Raw genomic sequence first — 21,514 nt, 5'->3', positions numbered from 1 at the left:
AGTTTAAATGTAAAGTCCACCAACAGCATGGACTTCTCTGTACAGCAAGTATAACGACATAGAGCATAGTGACACATGCCAAGAAAGTGTCAGATTTTTTAAGTGTGTTGTTTCTAAAGAATTGCTTCAAAACCCAAAAAGGAGTAATAGAGTGACAAAATGTGTTCTCAGGACTGTAATAAAATCACTCCATTTATGTCGTGCTGTGAACCATATGATTTCTTGTCAGGCATTCACAAAGCAAGGTTGGGTGCTTTTAGTGAGACCACTTTCACAATCAAGATCAGTTTGACCACACGGTTTATAAGAACATTCTGCATCTATGTACTACATTCCTTCCATTTGGAAAACTTCCAGAAAATAAGACTCTAGCATGGGTAGCCCCACCTCACATGCAGGAAACCATTCTTAAAAACAGAAAGGGCTGCCCTCCTCCCCCTCCTTTTACAGTTTCCCGCCCCCCTACTTTTCTTTCCAAGTCCATCTCCCTCACTCGCCTGGTTTCTCTAGAGAAGTCTCAGCAAAAGCAGGCAGACTTGCGAGCGGCGCCTGTCCTCCCTCGCACCGCGACCCAGCTCATGCTCCCAGCGCACAAACAGGCAGTGGCTGAGCAGGATGAGTGTCACCCGTGAGCCACTGGCCACTGTCAGAGATGCTCCGCACACCGAGTACCGACACTGCAGACACAGGCACCCTGACCAGCTGGTGGCCAAAGTTGCCTCTTGGGGGGATTACATCTTTTTTTTTTCCTTAACATTTTTATAGTACCATGAGTGTACCCAGTGGAATAAAATTATGCCAAAACAAAGAGCAAAGTCCTTGTCCTGAGAAGTATGCAGTGTGAAAAGCGCGCGAATGACGCAAGGCAAAATGACAGGACAAACACAGGGTGGGTGGGGAGGAAAAGTTATCCTGAAACAGAAGGTAGAATCAATATGATTTTTCAGTGGACCAAAAAAAAAAAAGGAAAAGCCAAGTCAGGGCCCAACTCCTGGGGGGAGGGAGGGGGAGGGGAATAGAAATAAGGATTTGCCATAATAGCAATAGTAATGGTAACATTTTTTGAGGATTTATTGTGTGTCATGCGGTATCATCACATGAATTCTATGAGGTATTATTATAAGGAATTATTCTTAGTGTTACATCTAATTCAAAAACTGTTTTCTTTTAGCTGCTTAACAAACACTCCTAAATCTTACCATGTGCCATATATAATTGCCTTATCCTCATAAAATCCTTATGAAGTAGGAACTGTTTCCTTCATTGTACAGATGAAGAGAATGAAGCAGTGAGGTTAGTAACCACCTCTGTCCGGGCCGCTCAGGTAGAAAGTGGGAGAGCCAAACCGGAAGCCAGTACAAGCAGATGATAGAGCCAAGATCTGAATCCAGGAAGCCCCGCTGTGTGATGAAGCAGGGGCTCCTGTCCACGTTCCCTGATTCCCTGCCTGCATGCTTAATCATGTGCAATAATGCACATTGAATAATTTAATTTAAAAAGATTTACATTGACTGTCAGTAAGGCACAAATTCACTTGGCAAAAGCCTTTAATATTGCAGTGAAAACATACTTGCTTGAAGAATAAATACTGTTTTGGGGTGCCGGGATGGCTCCATCAGATGAGCAGCCAACTTTGGCTCATCTTGCAGTTCATGAGTTCAAACCCTGCTTTGGGCTCTGCGCTGACAGCTCAGAGCCTGGAGCCTGCTTCCAATTCCGTGTCTCCCTCTTTCTGCTCTTCCCCTGCTCACACTCTATCTCTGTCTCTCAAAACTGAATAAACATTAAAAATTTTTCAAAATAATTAAATACTATTTTTAAAAAAAACAACAGGTCTTCCTTTCTTCCTTCAGCAGATATGCATGAGTATTTGTTTGTGCTAGGCACTCTGTGAAGCACCAATGGAGACAAAAATGAGAAAAAACAAGGGAATCGGAGATGTTCATTCTAATGATGGATACATGCGAGATTTATCAGGAGAAATAGAGGCAAATAGCCAACAGGAAATAAGGGAACATTTCGATCTTATTATCCAGGGGATGACATTATTCTGGGCTGGACTGTCCTGTGTATTATTTATCCTTTTATTCATTTCCTCTCTTCTGTTTCCTTCATTTCAGTTATGACAGAGGAAAACACATGGTCACAGAACATTTGGTATAGACATTTGTTAGCATTCCAAATAATGCTTTGGGTGGCAGAATAAATAACATTAACAATAATAGTGATCCCGTATTGAGTGCTCACTATGAATCAGGCATGAGTCTAAGCATTCTACATGTATTAACTCACTTAATCCTCATAACAATCCCATGAGGTAAGTGCTATTATGATCTCAGTTTTGTTGCTGAAGAGACTGAAGCTCAAAAAGATTAAAAAATTTGCCCAGGGATATAATGCTAAAAAGTAGAGGATTTAATGTATTAGCTGAAATCGGATTTTGGATTACTTGTAGATTTCATTTACCCTTTGAATTCCTTTCCAAATGACAGTTTGAGTAACAGTATTTTATAAGTGTGGAAATGGTGAACAGGCAGACCTCTGACCCTGGGATGAGAAACTGGCATAAAAGATCCCTAACAGGGGACAATGGGAGTTCAGTTCTCCAAGTCTGTTATCAAAAGCCAGAATCCTAACTGGCATAAACATGTACTGTGGAACTAGGAGGTTGACATCATTACTGTCACTCCATTCCCTCTCACTTTGTTATATATTTTTTAATACATTTTCCCTTCCAGACTCTCTGCAACACAATAAAGTAAGCAAAACCACTAAAAACTAAAATAAGAAGAAAAATCCTCCCTAGCTACCCTCTCTGTGAAAAGAACTCAGAAAACCATTTGTTTGGAAATAGTTTTTGTGATTGTGTAAGTTGCATCTTTGTTAAAATGGAGTATTCCCTTAAGAACCAGAAAAATAATTGATATTCTCATACAGAGGACCTCAAAGTCTGATCTTTCCATTTGGGTGTGGTGTTTGAAACCCTAATATTATAAGGAGTCTAAAAAATTATAGTTCTATATTATATGACCATCACTGAATGATAAAATAATAAAATGTGTTGTCAATTCCTGTATTCAGTCCTTTTGTTCCTTGTTAGGACAGTTCCCTTCTGAAACACAAGGGCAGGGCAGAGCTTTGGGAGCCCTGCAGACAGAGAGAGCCAGGACCTCACATGCCACTCCTCCCTCACATGCTCCACTTCCCAGTTCGGAACTCCCAAATTCCCAAAGTGGCTCATACTTTCTCCTTTCTTCCTTCAGCCTAGGCTCTGTTGACAATCCTCTCCCACTTCCTTCTCTCCACCTGATTAACTTTTATTTCTACTTCATAACCTAGTTCTGGTATTACCTAGTCTTGAAATATTCTCTGGCCCCTTCCTAAGCCAGCTTCAGTGGTGGCATGCTTAAATCTGAATTCTTCCTGACCGTTAACAATGCTTTATTTATTCCTTCCTCACCTAGACCAATTCATTTATTCAACAAACATTTCTCAGGCACATTTGCCCAGGACTGTAGTAGGTGTTAGGGGAACAGGGATAAAGAAACTCCCTACCCAGGTTCCTGGAAGATAATGATAGTCAGTGATTGTTTGTGGAATGAGTGAATGGAATTAAGTCATTACAAAAATAGTAGAAGGAAGACCAGAAGAAGGTTCACAGTCATACGAAAGAGAATTGGCCATTCATTTCTCCCATCATGCATATCCTACCCTGTTGTGTAACATCTTTCTAAAACTCTTTTTTCCTTAAGTTTTTGTTTTCCTAGTTGACTTTCCTTCTGCTGGCTTAAATGGAAGCAGGAACTCAGGCACAGAAGGGACTTAGTTCTGATGCCAGCACTGTCAATTACCACCTGGGTGACCCTTGACTCTTTCCTTAATTTCTATGAGCTTCAATTTTCTCCTCTGTAAAAATGAAGATAACAAACACCTCTACCATGGAAGTTTGTGTGAAGATTAAAGGTGATTCACATTTGTAAAGGACTTGGCTAAAAAGTCTGACTCTTAGAGAATCTCCTCTTAGAGAGTCTCCTGCCCCTTACCCTTCCTACAAGATGCTCCCAGTGGCAAGCAAGATGACTTCAGGAAATACATGGAAACATTAAAAAAAAACCGTACTATTTCGATATATATCAAGAAAATATAAGTAGCTATAAACCCCATTATACCTTTGTTTTTTTTTTTTCATAGAAGTCATTGCTTTGGATAATAAGCCCTTCATTTTTTAAAATTTAAAAATAGTTAGAAAATATTAGTAAGTCAGTACAAAGGATAAGGGGAAGGAAAAGGAATAGATGCCTGAAAAACACTGAGGAAATAAACAAGGACAATGACATGAAAGAAGAAAAACATTTAACACAGAAGTCCACAGCAGCTATATTTATTATGTTCGTCCTCAGCATTTGATAAACCGACAGTAATCATAGGTATCCTATGTATTTCTCAAATGTCACTTATTGAAAAAATCAAGTTCTGGGCTGGCAAAGATTCAGTATGTAGCTATATGGTCATGTCTTGGCTTTCTTAGCATTGGATTAGTCTGTAACAGGCCAAACAGTCAGCTTTGGGTCCCTGAAAGTCACCTGTTAGAGTACAAAATGAAAGAGAATTGTTCATTTAGATTTAAAAACAATTAACTGCCCAAATAGGATTTCCAAAGAGGTTCTATGTTCCTCACACTGTATGTGTCCCAATCCTGCTCTGTAAAATGAGGATAATAATAGAATCTATTTCATACAGTTGTTTGAGGATTTAACATAAAAGAAGCAATAACCTAATATAAATATAATAATGTATGTATATGTGTGTGTATATATATATACACCTTGCATTACATACTCCTCTATCCCTGCAGCCTTGAAAATTATTTATCCCCTTACACCAGTCTCCCTGCTTTTAGTGTTTTGTGATAGAATCAGCCCATGAAAAGCTTTCTGTCTCTGAACACACGACATTCAATAATTTGGCAAAGTTCACAGTCTCCTCAGTTTCTCTGTCCTTACAAACTTCTAACCAGACCATGGATTTTGAGGATTCACGTGTTAGCATTTGAGAAGCTGTATTACATGAGTGCACACTCACGTCCATACACACACACACACACACACACTTCTTGTGATCCAATGAGTCCACCAATCTCAATGACTCCTTAGGGACTTGTTTGCAGTGGGGCTTATTCCCCCCCACCGGGCCCTCACCTCTCCCCAAAATTAAGGTCTATAAAAGGCTATAACCAAAGTTGAACCAAACCCAAAGTAGAGCCCTAGCTACCAGGCCCTGAAAATTGTGATCTAGGTGTAGCGTGCTCTTTTTTACAATATAGGACAATTCAGTCATAACGACTGTGTCTGTGATGCCTGGAAGCAAATAAATACGAATATAAGAAGCCAGTAAAATGGAAAACAGACCAACTCTCCCTCCTTCCCCCAGAGGTGAGAAGCAGCACCGCTCCCAAACGCCTTAGCAAAGAAAGCCCGGCCAGGAGCCTGGGGGTGGGGAGTGGGGAGGAGCACCTGGCGAAAAGGCGTCTGTGGGACCTGCGTGGGCGGCCAGGGTCTACTTACACCTCCAGGGCCGCAGCTACCCTTTTGCCTCTTTTCTCGGGATCTAAGATGCCCTGGAGACAGGGAGAGATGCATTTTGCACTGAGAAATTGACATCATTGACATCGAGACACTCCGTCCTCAGGCGAAACCAGGACCAGGGATCTAAACACTCTGCTTAGAACTGAGGCTCGGATCTCTAGGTCCTCGGCAAGTCTCTCAAGGTCCCAACCACTGCCCCCTCACTGCCCGGTACACACCGTGCCCTGACAGCCACCAAGCCTCTCAGGCTAGGCTTCACAGTTTAATGTATCGCTTTCCTCTAACCAAGTCAGCAGGCCGGTGAGCATCTCCTGGGCTGCCCCAGCGCACAGAGCACAGGCTGGGCATTCTCCCCACCTCTCCCGGCAGGATCACTCAGAGACCCTGGGGGCCCGCGGGGCGCACTGTGTGCCTCGGAGCCTCCACCCCTGCCAGCGGCCAGGGCCCACCGGTGCCACCGCCTGCGAAAAGCCACTCCCCGTGCTGCTCCCAGAGCACCGCGAGCTCGTCCCCGCGCTCACCCCTCTCTCTCTCTCGGACTCGGGGAGGCTCCCAGCTCATCCCAGGGGCTCTCTGTGCTCCCTTCCCTCTTCTCTTCATTCATTCTCTTTTCTCCATTTTTTTCTCCAACCCTCATGCTCTCCAGGCTCTGGACTCATATCCTCTCGGCTTCACCCCTCTCTCCGATGTCCCCTCCACGTCCCTTCGATTTCACTCGCCTTTTCCCGCTCCGCGTTTCTGCGCCTCTCGTCCCTTCTCTCCAGTGCGCCCCAGGCTTCCTGGTCCAACTGCGCTGGACACCTCCCTTGGGACTTTGGACGCAGTATTCGAACCAGCCGCTGCCCTCAGTCTGGGCCCCCAGATCCAGCACGGCTCTCGCCTTCCTCCTCCCCTCAAGGAGCCTGTCTCGGGACTCGTCCCGGGGCCACAGCCCCCCACCAGGGGAACCGTGCTGGCCTGGCCCAGGCAGCCCAGCTGTCAGGGACAACGGGTCTATTTTAGGTCCAGCACCCAATGTCCCCTCCCTGAGGACACGGGCCCCTGCCCCGCGACTTGGATAGCACTCGCCAGCACTGGTCGCAAGCCGACTGGATAGAGGCTGGTGGCTCAGCGCTGTGGAAGGCGGTCCCAGGACACCTAACTGGAAATCCCGGGGCCTAGGAAATCCCGGGATGGGGGTGCCCCACGCCCCAGCCACCCCCTCCCGCCTCCTGGGAATGGGCTACCTTGGCATAGCCGCCTCTTTTGCAAAGGAAGCCACACAGGAGTCTTCCTAGCCAGTTCCCTTTACCTCTGTATGTCCTGGTTTACTTAATTTCTAGTCAACTGGTCATTAGCCTGCAATAACCCACCCAAAGCACGATCCTTTGGAAAATCTAGGAAGAATTGGGGTCAATCGACAAACAAGTTACGAAGAGCTACAATACCTAACCTAAGTCCCAGACGGTTGAGCGACCGGACTGCACACGTGCGTGTCCCTGTGCGCGCAATCACACACGCGCACAATCACCAATACGGCAGGGATACAGCCACAGGTTCACACACTGACAAGTCCCTAAGTCTAGCAGAAAATAAAAGTGTTGCTCACCTGCGTCTTTTTCTACTTCTGCCGATCTGGGGGAAGTATCGGAAAAGGGTGGATTGAGAGACCCTCCTTTTCTTTTCTTTTCGCCTTTCTAAAGAGTGGAAATTTCCATCATGTGATAGGGGGCAGCATCCCCAGTGTCGCGTTTCCTGAGGACCCTCCCTTCCAGCCCAGCTGCCAATCGTCAGGCGGCAACCTGAGATGTAAACAGAAGCATCCTCCCAGGTGGGCTGAGTTGTCCAGCTGTCCGGCAGGCAAGAGTGAAGCCTGGGAGCTGCCAGCCCCTGCTTGCTCCTCTCTGGGTCCCCGACAGCCGGGAAGATCTTGGTGTGAGTTCGGGTTTTCGTTGTTGTTGTTTGGCTGGTTGTTGTTTTGTAATGAAGTCTCAATAGTCTAGGTTGCATTTATTGAATCTGCTCTACGCGCAGAAATACATGTTGATCTTCCCTTTGAACTCCGTTAAAAGCCTTTCAGGTAGGTGTCTCTAAACTACCCCCAGGTTTGGAGATGCCAAACCTGAGCTTGAGCTTGACCTAAAGGGGGGAAAATGGAGAAAGGGTTACAAATTTAAAAACTTGTCATTCACCCTTAGTCACTTTATGCATCCGTGAAGTGGGGGGTAGCTGTGTAGCATTTCCCTATGAGTGGGGATCTTCATGGCAATTTCTTTTCTGGGATTTCCATTTAAGCATAACCCTCAGTTTGTAGGGAGAAGGAATTCGGTTTTGATAAATAGCACTGTAATTTTAATTCTCTTCACTAAAGGCATTAACCTGCCATTTCAAGGAAAACTGTTAAAAACATTTTCTGATGTTAAACAAAATTCTTATTTCAAAGAAGTCCTGTGTAACCAACTTGTTCACAAGCCTCTGTTTATTTTAGTACTTGTCATTCTTTGGGGGAAAAGTATTCTCCAGTGGAGATCTGACTCCACGGTGCAGCAAACTCACCAGGCAACACAAATTGTTTTGAGCTCTTGCACATGAGATGTAACTGTATTCAGAATGGTAGGTCTCACTGCTTATCCTGTGAAAGCCCCAAGTCCTCTCATTTTACTTATGGAAAATAAGTAAATTGCTAAGTAAAATAAGTAAATTAAATAAGTACTATAAGTAAAATAAGTAAAACAAGCGTTACCCAGATAACATATAATCATCAGGAACACTTAAAAAAACATTAATACACACACATCAAATATCCAGACACATCAAATTGTACTAAAACCACCCAATCATGCAAATCCAATAGAAGGATGATGCAATAAATACCTTCACTGGGATTACCATTTTGAACCCTATACATAAATAAAAATCAGTATCTAAAAAAATCCTTGTTTAAAGAAAGTGATTATTCCCCCACCTGACCAAATTATGGTATACCTCCTTAGTTTGTCATAACAAGAAATTTCCATTCTGATAAATTCGAATACATCAGAATGATTTTCAAATCCCTTTAAACTTGTTGAAACGACATTATCTTTACACTATCAATCACACTTTCCATTGATTCTTATTTAATAAACAGATGTATTTTATAAATCTACTAAAGTGTCAAACTGGTAGGTTTGTGAGAGGATTAGTGAGAGATCAAGACAGACATACCTTTCTCTCTGCTGAACCTACTGTTCATTAAAGACAAAATCCAAGTTTCTAAAATGACAAGCTTTTCCAGAGACAACTGAATAAAGATGGCATCATGCATTTCTAAGAGAGAGATACTAGTTAACTGCAACTGCCCAACTTTTTAATGAGCTGCTTATTTAATCAGTTGTTGGCATCAATATGCATTAATCTTTACAGAAAAGATTAAAAACGGTGTTTCATTGCCAAATTTGCTGGAGTCCTATGGGTTACTCCCTGTATAAACTATTAATATCAGGTGTGAGTTGAGATAAAATGAGCTGCATCCATCTGTGGATCAGTGAAGTGCTGAACAGGGTTCAAGTGTGTCATCTTTTGTAGCTACTGTTCATCATTGGAGTTTAATGAACGCAATTTCTGGATGGTAAGAGACAACTGACAACGCTTCATCTTCCTGCTACAATCCAAACCTAGAGCCACTGATGGCTCTGTTGAATCTTCCCAAGGATCTTCAAAGGTCTGTTTTAAACCCGTCTTGGAAAGGATGAGAAGTAGCCCTAACCACCACCGTGAATATACCTTCAGGACCACAGTGTAAAACACACTCTGATTTGTCATCAGAGCATTCACTGACTCTGGAGCAGTTGGCATAAGTTTGAATCTCAGAGCGACCACCAACCAGCTTTGTGATCTTGGCCAGGTCACTTAAGTTCTTGGTGACTCATTCTCCTGAAAAATGGAAAACATTTTCGACACATTGTTTTCCTGACTTATTTTCAGACAATACTAAAAACTCACCTAGTGATTGAGGAAAATGGAATGTTTGTGATCAAGAAAAAAACTTGCACATGGGGCCCCTGGGTGGCTCAATGGATTCAGCATCTGACTTGGGCCCAGGTCATGATCTCACGGTTCGTGATTTTGAGCCCCGTACCAGCCCAGAGCCTGGAGCCTGTTTCAGATTCTGTGTCTCCCTCTATCTCTGAACCTCCCCTGCTCACAGTCTGTCTGTCTGCCGGTCTCTCTCAAAAATAAACACTAAAAGAAGAAGAAAGCTTACACAGCAGATAACATTTACTACGGTTTTGACAAAGCTGACATGATGGAAGCTCTCTGCTCTAAAATTATATTAACCTAAGAATGTTATTGGTTTTGTTGTGAATACTTTCATTTTTAAGAAAAGTGTATATGGGAAATACTCCCCAAATAAATTCTTTTGAGCCAAAATTAATACTTGAAAACAGAGTTCTGTGCCCCAATAAGTTTGGAAAACATTGTGGTAAAAAGTTCTTGTGGGAGTGCTCAGTTTCAATCAGTCTCTCTAGTTCGGATGGAGCATGTAGTATTTTTCCATGACTATGAGCCCTTTGGTGGGGGGGAATATCTCTCAGGTCTGATGATCCAGAGTATACCCATTGCCAAATTTTAGCACAAATGAATGCCTAAGAAAGGAAATAGAACGCAGTTATTATTTAAACACTACATGGCAAGACTATAAAGTTCCTTCGTTTATGGACTATTGTTGAGAAGTTCAATAGCAATGACTTTAGTAGTGGACTTGTATAATCTCTTTTCTTTGATAATAGACTTTTAAAATGGATTGTTTTTCCAATTAATAATTATAATTCTAGACTGACTGTAGGTTACAAAGCACCTTAACATATATTATGGCACTTGGTACTAAAATAAGATAACTTTTATTTTCCCCATCTAATGAGAAAGGGAGATGAGGTTCAGACAGGTTAAGTGATTGGTCTGAAGACACAGAGCTAATAATTGACAGACTGGAACATGAACCACTGGATTCAAATTCAATATCTCCCATGCTCACCTCCCTTTACTTCTGAGCATTTTCTTTTCTAGGAATGATAACTGTTTTTCTGCCTGCAATGTAGTCAACCCTAAATGGCATGCTTAGCCATACAATTAAGATTTTTAAAATAATTACTATAAAAAGCAACGATCTCTTTAACATAATTGCATGAGCCTCTATAAATTCTAATGTCAGCATAATGACTTTATTTTATATGAATTTGGATTTGATTTATATGAGACACTGAGTAATACCAGGAATTATATTTGTGGTTGAGTTTCTTTAGTATTATGTTCTCTAAATGGGCTACTATTTCTTACTGGTTCTAGGAAGAAGATACCTGAATAGATCACTTACCATCTCAGTTTCACATATGATGAAACAACTAGCAACTGGATCTCAAAACGAAATATCAAACTAGATCTAGGATCTTAGAAGGTCCAAGTCTAGTGGCCAATATTGGGATGTCAGGTCCCATCCAGGAGGTGAAAAGGAGAGCAGAGCCTGCATGTGGCACATGAACAGCTCAGAGAGAATTGTGCATTGTGTGGTCAGCATTCAACACCACCCCCAGGGAAGTCAGCCTTTGTCCTTCTAATCTGGAAATGGCATTACAGGCAGACACCTGACCAGTCATATTCACCAAACACACCACCTTCCCTTTCCAACTTGACACTCACAGCACCGATCAACCATACCGGGTCTATATAGCCCTTATTCTAAACCACTTACTGCCCCTCTAGCACCAACACCTTGGTTTTCCATGCCTTAGAGCTTTTGAGTACACTATGCCCACTTTCTGGAATCTTTTGCCACTGGCTCTGCCTGTCAATGTCACCTTTTACTCTTCCTTCAAGCCCCAGCTCACATGTCACCACTTAAGTGAATGAAACTCTTCCAATTCCTCCAGTTCTTTTTTTCTTGGTAGGTTGGGAACATGGGGTAGGGGTGGGGTGGAGTTCCAAGAAGGGTGGAAAAAGAGAACCAGCATGTTTGGGCATGGAATTTGGTACCTCACCCTGCGAAGTGGATGTTTTTATCCCCACTTTTCAGATGAGAAAATAGGCTGAGCTTAAGTGGCTTGCAAGAGGCAGAATCCGCATTAGGACTCAGGTACATGTGACTCCAAAGCTCTCCTCATTCTGTCCCATGATTAAACTTGCCCTCATTTGGGCTCCAGAAATAGGTCATAATACATTATTTGGCCCCATTAGACTTTGAGCTCCTCAGCAGCCAGTCTCATTCTTGTCTGTGTTCATGGCATTTCCATTGCATCAGGTACTTAGGTACTCCATAGATGTATGTACAACGAGAGAGTGAATGAATGAAGGATGCCCTATGATTTGCATATTGTAACAAACTGTCTATTCCTGCGTTATTAAATAAGATTACTTGTGATTTGTCCCTAATGATATCTTTTCTGGGTTTTTTTTCCCTCCAAAGTCAAGAGGCATCATGGTTAGGTGTCCAGCTAGAATTTTGGTGCTGCAATGATTAAATCTGCCAGGCCACCAGCTACTTTGACATGCTTTGCACAACTGGTGTTTGAGCAGGGATTGACATTGATTTGGTATCACCAGGTAACACGATAGCATGATGGCTTTGAAAAAAATGGTATCTAATTACTCTAGAAGCAAATTTTACCCTTTGTGACATTCCTCCAAGAGTTAAAACATATTCCTGTCAATCTTAACTTCATATTTGTTTTATCTGGGAGAGTCAAGTGAAAGGACTTATCAACCCAAACCTAGACATGTCTAATGAGAATTACCACATTAAATACATTTATATGAAGAAATATATGTACAAATATGTACAATATACATATGTACAAAAATATATGCACAAGTAACAAATTTAAAAGAGACAGAATGTGTGAAGTTAAACACTTGGTTTCTTTAAGTTTTTCTATTTTGAAAGAGAGTGCAGGAGGGGCAGAGAGAGAGAGAGGGAGAGAAAATCCCAAGCAGGCTCCATGCTATTGGTGCAGAGCCTGATGTGGGACTCAAACTCATGAAACAGTGAGATCATGACCTGAGCCAAAATCAGGAGTCAGATGCTTAACCAACTGAGCCACCCAGATACTCCAAGCACTTGGTATCTGATTTCTAGGACCAGATTCCCTAGGTTTGAATTCCAACTCTGACACTTACTAGCTAGTAACTAGTTATTAGTTATACAATAATTAGGCAAGTTATTAGCCTCTCTATCCTTCAGTTTCCTCATCTGTAATTGGGGATAACACTTTGTACCAATTCATAGAGTTGTTTAAAAAGTTTAATTAAGTCACTTACATCCCATACCCCTTTTCAAATGGAAAATGCTGATAACAGTCCTATCATTTGTTAGCGAAGAATTCTTATAATTACCCCAGAACTTTATTCTATTCCCCGGGGCCTGTTCACTCATCCCTAGTACAAAAGGGCAGACTATTTGATCCTCGCATCCTGTGTGATCTACATTCTACAAATGAATAGCTTGTGGATGTTCTTTTATTCCCTTGTCTCCACAACAAAATTCCAGTGTCCCATTTGCCTTCGGAAGAGATCTATGACAGGAAACTGTTATTAAGCTACTTCTTAATTTTCAGGAGGCTAAATCTAAACTAAAACAAAACTTGAAAAGTTCTATGAAAGCATTGAACTTGTGGTATTCAAATGTAGGAGGGAGATGGTGTGAAAAAGACCAGAATTATGTGCTGATTTCTGCATTGTCCTCTAACGTCTGGTCATTTCAATGCTGTAGTATTTCTTCATTCTTTCTCATTGTAGAATAGGTTATTTACATGGTTCCTCTTGAGACTGTAAGTTCTGTAGCTGTTTTGTCAAGATGTATTTGCTGAATAAATAAATGGATGGGTAAATCGATTGATGCTTCCCTGTTTTTTTTTTTCAAGAAATTGAAAAGTTGAGTAATAATTTACCTTTCAGTAAATTACCATTCTTTCAAATGGACTTTTATCAAAAAGCATTTCCAATTAAAATACCACTGTGAAGATCAATTTGGAAATTATTGGTCCTAAAATGATAATCTGGTGTTACTTAGGGCCTATCTTATGTCATTCTGGATGGGGGATATTCCTAACCTACATGGGACATTGAAGTTGAGTCTTATTGAGATCATCTTCTGTGTCACTGCATGTAAGGCCAACGAGCAAGAGGGATTTTTCCTTCCATTCTTTTCAGCAGGGAAGAGCCCTTTCAGTCCCTTCTCTGATGAGGCTCCCAGCAGAGTAAGAGGTCTGGGTGTTTCTCTTTTGTGGCAGTCCTACCTGGCCAGCCCTCAACAGCCCACAAACACAGGGCTATGTAGATATGTTAAATTCTGAAGAATAAGGCACATCTCAGAAGAGGATTCCAAAGTGGAAGTTTGAAGGTTGAAGTTCTGACTAATTTGACTGTACAACGGAAGGCCCTGACACAAAGCTTCTTGAATGCTACCTTTCCAGGAGACCTTCCTGCCCTCTGGCCTCTGCCTGCCCACAGGTAGCCCTCCGTTCAAATCTGGTGACCTTCTCCTTCTTCGGAAAACCCAGTCCTGTCCATATCTGCTCATCTTCTGATTTAATGGACATTTATTGGGTGCTCTCTTGGTGCTGGGTGCTAAGAACAGAACTGTGAGCCAAATGGACACAATCCCCGTGGAGTTCATAATTTGGTAAGTGGAAATATTTCACTCAAGGTGTGACACAAATATAAAATGACAAAGACTGCACTGGGTGCAAGAGAAGACTTCCCCGAGGAAATGACTCTTGAGGATGAGTGTGAGGAAAGTTTTTCTTAAGAGTAATTACTTTTGCATATTTATATGCCTCTGGGAATCCGGTGCCAGCATCTGAGCTGGTGCTCCTGAGATAGTGAAGGGGCAGATCCCTCTCAGGTAGCAAGAAGGACTCCCCTCCAGAGGCAGACAAGCTCCTATCTCCAAAATAGGATAAATGTGGGATTCAGATTCCAGTTCTGTCTGGAACGGGCTGGCCGGTCTGCAGAGACGTGCCTTACTCACCTAGAGATGACCAGAGCTATGTTTCCTTTTGCTTGATTCTTTAGGAAAAATAGAAAATCTCATCCCACCTGCCATAAAGTGCTTTTGATCCAGCCTCATTATAGTATCCCTCATAGTGCATTAGTTGTCAGTGGCCACTCCCTTTGCTGTCTGAAAGGAATGATCCAGCTTGATGGAATTTTTTGATACAGGACCCTCTGCTGATGATTGAGGCAGCAGAGGGAGGAATCTGGTAGTTCAACTGGCCACGAAGAGTTCAGGAGGAAGAAAGGTTCTGGTTCTTGTAAAAGTCTGTCTATAAACTGGAGAGGGTACCTGAGTGAGTCAGTAAAGAATAAACCCCAAACGTGGGACATTGAGTACCTCCGTTTAGTGAAAGATATGGTTTGTGAAACAGAAGTTTCTTTAAACCTTAAACAAACAAAAAGGCAAAGTCAGTTTGGAAGTGAGATTTACAACCAGTCCCTGCATTTCTTCTTCAACTTATGTTGACTTATTGCAGCATGTAGTGTGTTAGGAAAGATGTGTTGCAACATTCTGCAATATTTAATGTGTAAAGGACAAAGTCATACCTCAGTCCAATTCTGAGTTTTGTGGGGGGTTTTGTTTTGTTTCATTTTGTTTTTTATTCCTTAATTCCCATCACCCCATCACCTAATCCCACTCATCTCCCCTCTGGTAGCGATAAGTTTATTCTCTGTAATTAAGCATCTATTTCTTTCTTCTTCTTTTTTAAATGTTTATTTATTCATTTTGAAAGAGAGAGACAAGAAGAGGGGCAGAGAGAGAGGGAAAGAGAATCCCAAGCAGGCGCTGTGCTGCCAGCATGGAGCCTAATGTAGAGTTCCAACCCACGAACCATGAGATCATGACCTGAGCTGAAACCAAGAGTTGGATGCCAAAACGACTGAGTCACCTACGCAACCCAAGAGTCAGTTTCTTGATTTGTCTTTCTCTTATTTTTTTCCCTTTGCTTGTTTGTTCTGTTTCTTAATATATGTATGTTATAAACTTCTTTATCCCTTCATCAATATATGGATACCTAAGCTGCTTCCATACCTTGGCTATTGTAAATAATGCTTCTATAAATACGAGGGTTCATGTCTCCCTTTGACTTAGAATTTTTGTATTCTTTACGTAAATGCCCAGTAGTGTGATTGCTGGATTGTAGGGTAGTTCCATTTTTAATTTTTTGAGGAAGCTCCATTCGATTTCCTACAGTGGCTGTACCAGTTTGCATTCCTACCAACAGTACTAGAGGGTTCCCCCTTCCCCACATCCTCATCAACACCTGTTATTTCTTGTGTTATCAATTTTAGCCATTCTGACAGGTGTGAGGTACTATCTCCTTGCAGTTTTGATTTGTATTTCCCTGATGATGTGCAATATTGAGCATCTTTTCATGTGTCTGTTGGCCATCTGGATGTCTTCTTTGGGAAAAATGTCTATTTATGTCTTCTGCCCATTTTTTAATTGCATTATTTGTTTCTCTCTCTCTCTCTCTCTCTCTCTCTCTCTCTCTCTCTCTCTCTCTCTGTTGAGTTTTATAAGTTCTTTATATATTTTGGATACTAACCCTTATAGGATATGTCATTTGCAAATATCTTCTTGCATTCCATAGATTGCCTTTTAGTTTTGTTGACAGTCTCCTTCTCTGTGCCAAACGTTTTTATTTTGATGTCATCCCAATGGTTTAAGTTATTTTTGCTTTCATTTCCCTTGCTTCAGGAGACATCTAGGAAGAAGTTGCTATGGCTAATACAAAGAGATTACTGCCTGTGTTCTCCTCTAGAATTTTTATGGTTTCAGGTCTCACATTTAGGTCTTTTATCCATTTTGAATTTATATTTGTGTATGGTGTAAGAAAGTGGTCCAGTTTCATTCTTTTGCATGTAGCTGACCATTTTTTTCCAACACGATTTGTTGAAGAGACTGTCTTTTCCCTACTGGCTATTCCTTCTTGCTTGCCAAAGATTAATTGACCCTATAATTATGGGTTTATTTTTGGATTTTTTTATTCTGTTCTATTGATCTATATGCCTATTTTCGTTCCAGTGCCATACTATTTTGATGACTATAGCTTTGTAAATATAACTTGAAGTCCAGAATTATAATGCCTTCAGCTTTGCTTCTTTTTCATGATTTCTTTGGCTATTTGGGATCGTCAAATATACAGTAGGATCGTTCCAGTTTTGGAAAAAATGCTTTTGGTATTTTGATAGCGATTGCACTAAATGTGTAGACTGCTTTGGATAGGATGGATATTTTAACAATATTTTTTCTTCCAGTCCATGAACACTAAATATCTTTCCATTTCTCTGCTTCTCTTTAATTTCTTTCATCAGTGATTTATAGTTTTTGGAGTATACATCTTTCACTTCTTTGGTTAGGTTTATTCCTAGGTATCTTATTATTTTTGGTGCAATTATAAATGGGATTGATTCCTTGATTTCCCTTTCTGCTGCTTCATTCAGTATTGGTGTATAGAAATGTAACAGATTTCTGTATATTGATTTTGTATCCTGAAACTACTGAATTCATGTATCAGTTCTAACCAATTTTTGGTGGAGTCTTTTGAGTTTTCTATATATAGTGTCATGTCATCTGCATATAGTGAGAGTTTTACTTCTTTCTTACTGATTTAGATGCCTTTTATTTCATTTAATGTCTAATTGCTGGGGCTAGGACTTTCTAGTACTATGTTGAATAAAACTGGTGAGAGTGGACATCCCTGTCTTGTTCTGGACCATAAAGGAAAAGCTCCCAGGTTTTCCCCATTGAGGATGATATTAGCTATGGGGTTTTCATATACAGCCTTTTCTATGTTGCGGTATGATCCCTCTAAGCTTACTTTGTTGATGGTTTTTACATGAATGGGTGTTGCACTTTATCAAATGCTCTTTTTTGTCTCTGTTGAAACGATCATATGGTTCTTATCTTTTGTCTTATTGATGTGATGTGGCATACCAATTGTTTGGCAAATAATGGACCACACTTGCATCCCAGAAATAAATCCCACTTGATCATGGTGAATGATTTTTTTAATGCATTGATGAATTCAGTTTGCTAGTATGTTGTTGAGAATTGTTGCATCCATGTTCTTCAGGGATATTGGCCTGTAGTTCTCTCTTTTAGTGGTGTCTTTATCTGGTTTGTATCAGGGCAATGTTGGCCTCACAGAATTCATTTGCAAGTTCTCCTTCCTCTTGTATGTTTTAAGATAGTCTGAGAAGAATAGGTATTAACTCTTCTTTTATTTTCTCCCATGCCGAAGCATATCCCAAATGTGGGTTCAGCAGTTGATAAAGTCATGCTTTGGGCTTGGTTACTGTCAATTTGGAAGGTTCCAGGTCCTAGCTCCTTCTCCCACCCTATTCCTTTGCCCCTATTTCCTGCCATTAATGTAAGGGGCGGGGGGGGGGGGGCAGTTTATGGCCTGAGGGCTTGAGGCTGAGCTAGAGGAGGAGGAGGATGCTGGGGCTGGTATGGCCTCTGCTTCCTGCCCAAGGAGCAGAGAAATCCCTTCTTTCCACCACTGCCCCAGCCCATCTGGGCCCTGATAGACACTTGGGCATTCTGGACACCATACTGAGTGTGGGCCAGGATGTTTTCTGAGCTTTTCCAAGTGGCTCTTCAGACACCTGCGGTGGAATGGGTGCCAGAGGTGGAAAGGGGAACAGGATGTTGACTGAGACAGACCACAGTGGCTGGTCTGTGGAAATGTGTGAGGTGTCCCCTTGGAAATAACTGGGGCACTTTGAAACAGAGGAACCAACTCCTTCTGTTACTTTGATAGATTACATATACATATTTCTACATATATATTACATATTATGTACATATGTAGTATATATGTATAAATGTATGTGTGCATATGTATATCTCATGTAAATAACATAATATATATTACATAACAAATGCTGTAACATGTTATGTTATATATTACATATTATACATTGTATCATATCATATAGTATTATTTATCCTCTATTCATTTAGGCTTCTATGGTGGTATATCCAACGCTGTATCTTAAAATAAGTTGGCATAAATATTTATGAATATTTATGAATGAAAAAATATAATTTTTAGGATGCTAAAGTTCTGTCTAATGACTTTGTGTATTAGACATGCAGAAAAAGACACTGTGTGAGTTTGTCCTTTTGCTTAATTTCACACTAAAAATTGTGTTATTTATTCTAATTCCCATAACACAAATTACGGACAAATTTCTACTTAGTTATGCACTATCCTCTACATTCTTTTTTACATTTCTTTTTGTTATTAAAATGGGCAAAAGTTTTGCAGATTAACTTTATTCTCTATATAAAGCAGCTGTTCTTCATAAATGAAAATAGAAATGACAGGTTTTTTTTGCAATGACTCAAGGTTCCAAGGCATACTAAGTTTAAGGTGTGTGCCCAGACCCAGACACCAAATGTCACCTGGAGGGCGGGGGGTGGGAGGGAGTAAGCTGATGCCTTTGTTCAGGCTTCTAGACCAAAGTGCTACAGACTGGATGGCTTGTGAACACTAGAGATTTATTTCTGAGATATGTAGTCTGAGGTCAAGGTGCAAGCATGGTTGGGTTCTGAGGAGACCCCTCTTCCGGTGGCAGGCTGCCCACTCTTCTGTGAGATCTCTTATGGCAGAAATAGGGCTCATGAGCTCTCTGGAGTCCCTTTTATAAGGGTGCTAATCCCATTTATGAGGTCTCTACCTCATGACCTCATCACCTCCCAAAGGCGATTATCATCATATTGTGGGTTAGGATTTCAACAGATGAGTTTTGGGGAAACACATTCAGTCTATAACACCTGAGTCTCAAAGAATCATGAAAGATGGAGACTAGCAACAGTGTGGCCTTGCTGACAGACCAACATTGACATAGACCCCAGAGGAATCTCTCCCATTAGACCAGAGTCCTCAAGGACAGTATGTCTCTGCAAAAACATAAGAGTTTGGGTTTCAATTCAGAGGAGTACTTTTTCTTACTCCTTGAGGGACACTTACCAGAGTGTCTTCCTTGGACAGATCTATTTAAAATAGTGCAAGTATAGTTAGTTGGTTGCTTAGTGATTTGACAATGAAGCTAAATCTCAATAAATCTTGGCACTACAATTAGCGGTTTCCAAGTTAGAATAAGAAAATTCATATGATGGCAAAAAGAGAGACTTGCTTCTGTTGGTAAATGTCTGTGGAACACAAGTTTTCTAGTTTGTACATGTCACTTAATTGGTCATAGTAATGATACCGTCTCTGAAGAGTACTGTATCCTTCCCCAAAGTGCTTTTTCTGTACATTCTCTCATTAAAGCTGCTGATTTTGCTGAATAACATCCTGTAACAAGAACTTCTATAAACCTATAGTTGTTTATCTGCTGTTTACTATATGCTGGGCACCAGGGCAAGCACTTCGCCTGCTGTCCACCTGCCCTGATGCTGTCCCATGAGATAAAGCTATATTGTCCCATATTACAGGTCCCCTATTTCAAGGCTCCCACAGCAGGCTGCACCAGGAGAATTCATTGTCACCTCTTTCATCTCCTGCCTATGCCTTTGATATTATCCTTTTGATATTATTTATCCCATCACATTCCAACTATTTTTAAATACTTTATATACCTACTCTTCCTTCTGTGGTTGTTGGATCAAGTACACCTGATTAATCTAAAAAGAATCTTCCACTACAGTGTCTGACAGTCTCTCGTTCTGAGAATCCTGTGTGAACACCTCTCCACTGCTGTGGGTCTGGGTAGCCCACTCGGGCTTGTAGCCTGGTGCCACCACTTTCTAACTGAGCAAATGATTTTACTTCTCTGTGCTTCCCTTAGTAAAATTAGGGGAATGATGGTGTACTTCATTCGGTTATGTGAGGGGGGAAAGACAATACCTAAAATGGAATAAAATAGCATCTGATATAGTAAATACTCAGTAAACATTAGGTTCTAATATTAGTGTTCTTATTGCTGTCTTGACTACCATTATTTCTCACATTTACATTTTCAATTAATATGCTCTACATATATTCTCTCATCTATATTTATATTAGATGTGTTCACATAATATATATTCATATATATATAATTTACATCCATAAAAATAACTTGCTCTCTTTCCCACCATCTGCCTCTAAATTTGTCACTCATCTGCAGTACTGAGTTCAAGTGTATGTTCCTCTTTGAAACCTTTCCTGACCTGCTATGCTCTGTGACCTACATCTTCAATATCACTCATGGCACTCATTACAGTTAGCTGCTTACATATCTATCTCCCTAATAACTATGGGCTCATTAGGATCAGGGATCATGTCTTATTTATCCTTTTAATCTCAGTACATTGCAGATTTCCAATTATTTTCAGTTAATGAATGGATGACTAAATTAACAATGCTTGAGGGGTGATATTATTCATTTTTAAAATAAAGTCTACACAACAGAGCAGGAAGAGGCTTTTAAAAGTAATTGAGTCCATTCCCTCTCTTCCCATTATCCCTTCCTTTAGAGATGAGGAAGCAGAGGCACAAAGGGGTAAGACTTGCCTAACATCATGTTGATAGTAAGTGGCCTGAGGATGCACGTACAAGGGCTTGGCCCTTGGCAGACTATCAGAAATAGTTGCCAGGGGTGCCCAGGTGGCTCAGTCAGTTAAGCATCTGACCCTTGATCTCAGCTCAGGTGTTGATGTCAGGGTCATGAGTTCAAGGCCCACATTGGGCTTCACACTGGGCATGAAGTCTACTTAAAAAAAGAGTAGCCAACAAATCCAAATCCTATGTATTTTTTTTTTATGTTTTCTCCCTTTTCATCTTTAGTCATTATATCAGTGAAGATGCTTTTCGCTACAAGTAACAGAAAATGCAACTCAGATTGTCTTAAATAATTGGTTCCTATGATTTGAAAATCTAGAAGAAGCATCAGCTCCAGGGGCGGTGCGGTGCAGCAGCAGT

General features: G+C 41.1%; 1 protein-coding gene across 1 annotated transcript in view; it reads right to left on the bottom strand.

Annotated features, from left to right (window-relative positions):
- Window positions 1-4,375: 4,375 nt before the first annotated feature.
- Window positions 4,376-21,514, bottom strand: part of LOC115305236 — a 34,640-nt gene continuing 17,501 nt past the window's right edge. The window contains exons 2-6 of the mRNA XM_029955510.1: window positions 7,687-7,703; window positions 6,812-6,887; window positions 6,305-6,560; window positions 5,565-5,617; window positions 4,376-4,583 (exon numbers count right to left, since the gene is read on the bottom strand). Coding sequence (XP_029811370.1) covers window positions 4,536-4,583; window positions 5,565-5,617; window positions 6,305-6,560; window positions 6,812-6,887; window positions 7,687-7,703 — 450 coding nt within the window. The 3' untranslated portion in view covers window positions 4,376-4,535. The remainder of the gene's footprint in view (window positions 4,584-5,564; window positions 5,618-6,304; window positions 6,561-6,811; window positions 6,888-7,686; window positions 7,704-21,514) is intronic.

This window comes from Suricata suricatta, chromosome 10, assembly GCF_006229205.1.
Source record: "Suricata suricatta isolate VVHF042 chromosome 10, meerkat_22Aug2017_6uvM2_HiC, whole genome shotgun sequence".
In the NCBI taxonomy this organism is placed as follows: Eukaryota; Metazoa; Chordata; class Mammalia; order Carnivora; family Herpestidae; genus Suricata; species Suricata suricatta.
This window is presented reverse-complemented; position numbering and strand designations above follow the sequence as displayed.